Raw genomic sequence first — 7,886 nt, forward strand, 5'->3', positions numbered from 1 at the left:
TGGTGTTTTTTAATTGGGGTTAAGTGTGCCTTCTGTAGAGAGAATAGCTTGAGGAGAAAAGTGCGATCTAAAATAAAGAGGTCAAAAGGGGTAAACTCATGTCGCCCGCAAGTGGTTTGCTTGGCCAACACTAGTCGATCGAGCAACAGATTGACATAGGCCGCGAGCAATGACTATTGAAACGATGGTAGCTTCACATAGTGAGAATGTGAGGTTATGCTCAAAGAAGATAGATAGCTCATGGTTAAATCTAGCTTTCGACAAGCTCATGGGCTCATGGGTGCATGTTATGTCTACCTATGCGCTTATTAATTCAAGTGTGTTCGGCCCCCAACTTTCCCACCCCTCCTTCCTCGTTTTTCACACGCACGCTTTTCAAACTAACAAATGGTGCGGTTTTTTACAAAAAGTTTCTATACAAAAGTTGTTTTAAAAATTCAAATTAATCTATTTTTGAAAAAAAAAATTAGCTAATACTTAATTAATTATGTGCTAATAGATCTTTCCGTTTTTCATGTGGGAGGGATGAGTTCCCATCCCTGAAATCCGAACACAGGGCTAGCGTGTAATGTCGGGCATATCTAGACGACTAAGGGTGTGTTTAGTTCTTGAAAAAAGTTGGAAGTTTGAAGAAAGTTAGGAGTTTGAAAAAAAAGTTAGAAGTTTATGTGTATAGGAAAGTTTTTGATGTGATATGATGTGATGTAAAGTAGGGAATAGGGGGGAAACTAAACACGGCCTAAGATGAGGTGTTGGTCCAACAGTGGTTTCTATGGATAGTCGAGAAGAGGGGAGAGGCACTAGTGTCCAGGGATAGAGAAGGATAGAAGGAATTGTTATATTGGTGAGGAACAAAACAGAAACAATGTGAGACCATGAGAGGGTCAAAACTGAAAATAGGGAGAGTGATAAGCTCTTCTTTTTTTTAATCTTGATTGTTTTTAAAAATATATTTTTACAAATAGACCTTCAATAAAAACCGTTTCTAAAAATATTCTCGACACTTAGCTGCGAGATTTAGGCCTTGTTTGATTCAGTTTAAGATTATTGTAATCTAGATTATAGAACTAGATTACTATAAGCTGGATTATAATAAGCCAACATAGAATAAGCTGGTAGCTGTTTGTTTCTCTGGATTATTATATGTTTGTTAGTTGCTAGTCACCCAATAATCTAAAATAAGCACTTTTAGAGTGGCTTACCAGATTATAGTAATCTGGCTTATAGATTATAATAATCTATCATAATAAGCTATCTGTTTGTTTCAGCTTACTCCTAATAATCCAGATTATAATAATCCTAAGCTGAATCAAACAGGGCCTTAGCATTGGGCATCCTGCCACACACATTTCAAAGACCATCCTACACAGCAGCCTACATATGACATTGTGTATATTTTTATCATGTCGTGAACATATAATGCCAAAAATATCATACCGCTATTAGTAAACATGTTTTTTTCCCAACATGCTAACTAGTGCATATTACTATGCATGACCCGAACTACACCATGCATTGTGGTGTTTGTCTCATGTATTTGTGGTATGAGTGGCTCTATACTACATGAAGCACATTCACGAGGCTACTGTGTTGTGTGAATGACCAAAGGACCAAAGCAATCCCTAGAGTGAGGGGGCACTCATCTCCTAATGGAAGATATCTCTAGATGGGCTCTTCAAAAGCTAAGGATATTATACGAAGATACTGTACCTCGCAATGTGTGTCCCAACCCACAAAGCCACTTGTGATATGTTCCTATCCTACCCCTACCCCTGTGCCGGTCCCTCTCCTCTATCTTCCTCTGCCCACATCTCTCTTTGTGCCGCTCCCTCGCCTCTCTTCCTCCGCCCACATCTCTCTTCATCCGCCTGTCGTCTCTGCCCCAGCACGCCGCCGCTGCTCTCCCTCCACCCGTCGCTGCTCGTCTCTCTCCCTCTCTCTCGTCACCGCATCTCTCCCTCTCTCTCGTCGCCACTCCCGGCGCCACTCGTCTCCGTGCGGCGGCTAACGGAGAGCCGCGCGCGGGGTGGCCGACGACGGCAGCGAGGGAGGCGCATCCCGTGGAGCACGAGCAGGATGAGGACGCGGCAGAGCGAGATCCGGTCAGCCTCTTCCCCAAATCATCGCCGCCTCTCTCTCCCTCCGCCTACCGCTACCGGATCTGATGGGCAGCACACGCTCCCACTACACTGCCGCCGCTGGATCTGGTGGGCAGCGCGAGCTCCCGCCGCTCCCGCGAGCGCCCATTTCTCTCCCTTCTCCATCCCCGGTCGTCCGTTATGGATCCATCTTCGTCGAGCTACCACCGGCGGAGGAGGCGATGATACCGAGGAGGAGGGGAGAGCAGCAGAGGAGGGGAGGGTAGAGGGGAAAACGGGGGAAAGAGCAGTGTCCACAGGCTCCTCCCCTAGCCATGGCCGACCCAGCGCGACTCCTCGCTCGGTCCCGGCGTTCCCCTCGTGGGGGTCGCGCCTCCTTCCAGAGGCACAGCTCACGGACAGGCGGTGTGAGTGAGGGTACGCCCTGGGCTACGCATTGAACATGGCCTAACGCACAAGCTGGAACTTTAGGAATGTTTTAGTCAAGAGTGGACTTTTCGTTTTTCTCCATATTTCAACATCCTTGTTCGTAGGGATTAAAGAAAACGACAGAGACGAAACTTTCCTAAAACATTGGGAAGTTGGGAATTGGGACGGAAGCTTTACATTGCAGGTTCAGATGGAATAACCACGATACATGTACACTCAGCAGTCAACACGACACAATTATTTCGACGCACATGATCAAAATAACCCCCTCAAAACAACAGCTAGTAAATAAGCAACCTGTGAGTTACAGATATACAAAGGGCCATGAACTTCTTCGGCATATCGAATCGTCATCATCGAACAACTATATTTGACAACAATTTCATGAACTGAGTTTAGTATTTACACAAGCTAAAAATAATCAACCAGTATACACTTGCATTGCTCCTGAGCTCCAAAAGAGCATGAGCAAAGTTAATGCAAGGATTTGATCCTTCACATATCAATTGCAGGTTTCTATGACATTATGCCCACGTGATTTGCATTGGAATCTCGCTATGAGCAGCACTTTGGTGGAGGTTCTTTCTCAGGTTCATCGTCGACGATTAAAATGCCTTTCTTTGGATGAGCCAGTGACAAGCCATCGGAGCTGTTTTTTCTTCTCTCTAATAATCCTACAACAAACGGTAGTGAGGGCATAGCAATTAAGAAAACCACCAATCAGTTAGGGACATACGATTTTCAACAGCTTAAAAGGAAATAAATAGTTCCATGTTAGCAGTGTTTGAATTCCCTGGTGACAAGTCCAGAAAATCAGTAGGATTAAGAATGCATACATATCCATTTATTGCAAGTTATGTCATTGCAAGAATAGCTCTAGACAAACTACATACAACATAGCCACTTCGAATACAGCATTCTATACCAATGACATGTGGGTCCATACCCACCTTGTTATTGAGATGAAGAGGGAATTCGCAAATATTGAGTGTTATACAATGGATTAATCTGAGGAATAACAATTGAGTTTGATAAACGAAATCTGCTCAATAGAGTGAAACATGAAATTGTTAACTAAACTATATGCTATCGTTGATGACCCCGCATTCTAATGGAATAGCTGAATGTTACAACTTATAAGTTTTGGCAAAGCAGTATTTGTTAAAGTGGCAAAAATGTGGAGATGAATTGAAAGCAATAGCTAACACAATAAGACTTACTCTTGGCTATGTCACTGAAGATATCATCAATCCCAGTACCAGCTTTGGCAGAAGTAACAAAGAGAGTTGCCCCAATACTTTCTGCATAGCTGGAGATGTACATGTAGTAACAATATTACTTAGATGAAATAGATAGAGAAGAGGAAATATGGAACTAAAAGAACGCATTTTCAAGAAACTGTACAATCATAAAAGGATTGCAGATTATATGTTGAAACTATGCTGATATATCTAAATAGTTTAATCAACAGATAAAGTATATATCACATATATTTCTTTTGTTCTACTCAAAGACTAACGATGCTAAGTTGCTAACTCAAGTACCAGGGCAATATTACATATTTTGGCTGTGTAGTATTTGTAACTGATAACAAAGAAGAATACCTTGCTGCTTCATTAGTGTCTATGTGTTTTGATCTAACCAGGTCACTTTTATTTGCTGCAATGGCCATAACAATATCTTTATTTGCCATTTGCTTAAGCTCTTTCACCCACTTTGTGACACGAAGAAAAGTATCATTGTCTGTGATGTCATATACTAAAAGAGCAGCTGCAGTCATCAAAAGATATAAAAAAGAATTTAGTGATCCACCTCGATATATTTAATTCAAAACAAGAAGACGAATATTACCGTCTGCATCACGATAGTATATAGGGCCTAGTGCATGGAACTTCTCTTGTCCAGCTGTATCCTGCAAACCAAGAAAAATTAAATACTAAAAAAATCTTGCAGGAAGAACTTAAAGTAAAGGAGACAACCAAGTGACCAGCGCGTGGAAATAAGTTATTACTCAGTTATAGAAGGCAGTCACTGGTAGCAAATATACTTTTGTTGATAGAACAAGCAAAGCCTACAAACTAACCAAAAGGAGGACCAAAGTCTAGTTTCAGTATTCTGGTAAAGATTTAAGATTTCCATGAAGGATACCGTCACATCAGTAAAAAACTGAACACAACCATACTGATAAAATCTTACTTAAATTAAAAAGGCAATCAACAAAATGAGAGTCAAATCAATCAACAGGAGAGTAATAAACCTAATCATTCCCATTTCCGTGAAACCTGTAGACAAGTTGTATGCCAGCTGAACATGTCCAAGCAATCTAATGTTTGGCTTCATGAGTTCAAGTACACAGAGTCTCGGACTTTAGCTATAATGGAAGCAAACCATGTAACAGTTTTATTTAAATCTGTAGTTTTGGGATAAATTTGACCTTAAATCTGTAGTTCTGTGATAGTTTTGTCAAAATATCCGTAGTTCTATGAAATTTACTCCTTTTTTAATGAAGAACTAAGTCCACATATCTCTAAATATTCCCAATCTCGTATTATAATCCAACAAAATTGGGTTGGTTTCACCTTTTCTGACTCCTACTAGGATTTCTGATACAAGGGCACATATAAGTGGGATTTGAAACCATAATTGAATATCATCCCAACAGCAAAATTAGTAAACAATTACTTCAAACAAGTGTGTGCAACTGACATAAGAGAAAATGAAAGAGGTAAAAAATGTTGAACAAATTATCGCAAATCAAAGAGATGACAACGCACCCAGATAGAGAGCGTAATAGGCACACCTTCAACAACAAGGCGCTTTGTCAAATATGAAGCTTGAACAGTTGCTTCCTGTTTGTCTGAGAAGACATCATTCACATACCGCAGCACAAGAGATGTTTTGCCTACTCTCCCTGTGCCAAGAGAAAAGTAAAAGTTATTGTTTGTGTTAATAAATATGAAATGTATTCAATCACATGTCTTTTCAATGAAATTGAAAAAATGGAGCATATAATTATGATCAATTCATCCTAAGTTAAACTTAGGTTTATCAGTTTTCACATTGATAGGCTGGGCCAACAGAGGACTGGTTACAAGACAGCCTAAACACCTCTTCCATTAAAAATCTGAAATCAATGACAGAAAGTTATAACAATAAGCAAACCCTAATGACCCAACCTATAAGATACATGCCCACAAGACTATCAACAATGCTTTTATGCATGGAAACACATATATATCTTCATTCAAAAAATGTAAAGCCAAGTACTAAGGCATGGTTAAAGAGTTTCAGCAATTGATTATGCTGGCGCTATCACTTATCAAGTACTGTCTACTGTGGTAAAAAATTCTTTCATTGTGCTCATTGCCTCAGTTCAAAACTACTCCAACTTTTTTCTTTTCCAAAATTGAAATTAGCCAACTTCAAATGAAACGTGATTCCGCTTTGGCAATGCACAAACTGATTTCCAAGCTTGCTTCTAAGCTATAAGTAAGCTGATCCTAAATCAAAATGAGTCAATGTTCAACAATGCTAGGAAAAGCAAGTGTACCATGTTAGATCAATGCCCACCCGTGCCTGGTTTCAAGAAAAATTCTCTTGACATTCCCATGTATGACTTACATGCACTTGCTAAGAAGCATGCCCAAATAAAGACTGTAGTACTTTCCCATCAAAACCCCCTCCTCCCAAACTACATACTGTATCATTTTTCCAAAAAGGCACACATCACTTTCTCTAGAGGAACATGGGTAAGACCCATGGCATCATACACAGATGACCAAAAAGCTGAGTCATACTGAATTTTTTTTTTCTAGGACCCTGCCTTCAAGGGTTGGTTAAGGTAATGACAAGAAAAGTAAAACCACCAATTAATATAGAACTAGATCAGCTGGACATTACAATCCAAGCTTAAAAGCGGACAGAGAGCACGGATCAAAATGAAATATTATCCACCCCTATTGCATAAGACGAATTCCCTGCCACCAGCTCCATGGCCACCCTTCAGCTGCCACTTTGTGTCCACATGAATTTGCAGCAGTCCCCGCTGCAGCTAGCACTAGACAAATCTTCTATATAAGAACGAATATGCTTCTACTTGTTAGATTGTTTCTATGAGTAGCCCTCTCGGTCTAATCATCTCCTGGACTCCGCTAAGCCTCGAAGGCAATCAAGTAAAAGGTAAGCTTAGCTCAAAACCGCTCAACTCCCTCGTCTAAGCTATAGATTTAGCTACCTACACAGGGTACCAGATCAAATGATTCTGCGGCTTTCCCCTAACCCTAGCTAGGGCTCAGCACGCACCACAAGAGCAGCCAAAATTCACCCAGATTCCGTGGCTATTTTCTTGCGCACGCCAACCCCAAACTGAAGGATCGGGAATTCGGCAGAAAAGGGGGTTGAGAAGGGGGGGAGGAGGGTTCGCGGGATCGGAAGGGAGAGGGAGATAGCCGTACCGTCGCCGAGGAGGACGAGCTTGAAGGAGACGCTGGGCTGCGGCGGCGGCGGCGGCTTCGAGCCCATCGGAGGCGAGGCGAGGCGAGAGGGGTTCCGCCGGAGGCTCCTACGAGCCTCTAGAAGGTTCCAGAACCTTCCGGATCGCCCGTCCCGGTGTTGCGTGTGTGCTGTGGTCAGAGAGGAGAAGTGTGGGAGACGGGGAAAACGGGAATCGTGCGGCACGTTACCCTTGCGCGGAGCAAGGCTCGGGCCGGGCCGGCCCGGGCTTGGAGATAGGTTGCTGGCGTTATTTTCATAACATGGATGCTAAGCAATATTATTAATATTTTTTTTCTAAATAAAATGATTGGCCCAATTGTCACACTCTTCTCCTATAAGCCACTAATGGGATGTTTAGATTCAGGGGTGTAAAGTTTTGGCGTGTCACATCGGGTATTATGGCCCTCTTTGTTTAATCTTAGGTTTATTAGCTTAGGGCCCCTTTGAATCAAAGGATTTATGTAGAAATTTCATAGGATTCAAATCCTATAGGAAATTTTCCTATTTGGCCCTTTGATTCAAAGGATTGAAGCTTTCCAAATCCTATGAAATTCCTATGGAATGACACATTGCATGTAGATTTTGGAGAAAATTTAGCAAGAGCTCCAACCTCTTGGAAAATTTCCTTTGAGTCTATCTCTCATCCGATTCCTGCGTTTTTCCTGCGCTCCAATCAAACGACCATTCCTGTGTTTTTCCTGTGTTTTGCAATCCTCTGTTTTACACTTCAATTCCTGTCAGAATCCTATGTTTTTCCTATTCCTCCGTTTTTTCTACCCTGCGATTCAAAGGGGCCCTTAAACTTTTAATTCAACTTATTGGCTTATATGATTTATAAACCGGTAGATTTAATGTCCTGAATTT

At 41.5% G+C, this 7,886-nt stretch overlaps 1 protein-coding gene across 1 annotated transcript; it reads right to left on the bottom strand.

The window, feature by feature from the left end:
- Positions 1-2,789: 2,789 nt before the first annotated feature.
- LOC4338469 (uncharacterized) lies at positions 2,790-7,180 on the bottom strand. Its single transcript, XM_015782254.3, has 6 exons — positions 6,983-7,180; positions 5,303-5,439; positions 4,380-4,440; positions 4,133-4,298; positions 3,749-3,837; positions 2,790-3,202 (listed from the first exon to the last, which is right to left on the bottom strand). Exons 1-6 carry the CDS (start codon positions 7,047-7,049, stop codon positions 3,084-3,086), a joined length of 639 nt encoding a protein of 212 aa, XP_015637740.1. The 5' UTR covers positions 7,050-7,180; the 3' UTR covers positions 2,790-3,083.
- Between the last annotated feature and the right edge of the window lie 706 nt (positions 7,181-7,886).

The sequence above is a fragment of the Oryza sativa genome, chromosome 5 (genome assembly GCF_034140825.1).
Source record: "Oryza sativa Japonica Group chromosome 5, ASM3414082v1".
In the NCBI taxonomy this organism is placed as follows: domain Eukaryota; kingdom Viridiplantae; phylum Streptophyta; class Magnoliopsida; order Poales; family Poaceae; genus Oryza; species Oryza sativa.

Bases quoted from the DNA above. Each gene is read 5' to 3' on its own strand.
- LOC4338469 (XM_015782254.3), bottom strand. From the start codon at position 7,049: ATGGGCTCGAAGCCGCCGCCGCCGCCGCAGCCCAGCGTCTCCTTCAAG. The intron at 4,299-4,379 runs GTAATATTCGTC...TGATGACTGCAG, and splicing joins ATACTATCGTGATGCAGACG to CTGCTCTTTTAGTATATGAC. The intron at 3,203-3,748 runs GTAAGTCTTATT...CGTTTGTTGTAG, and splicing joins CTTCAGTGACATAGCCAAGA to GATTATTAGAGAGAAGAAAA.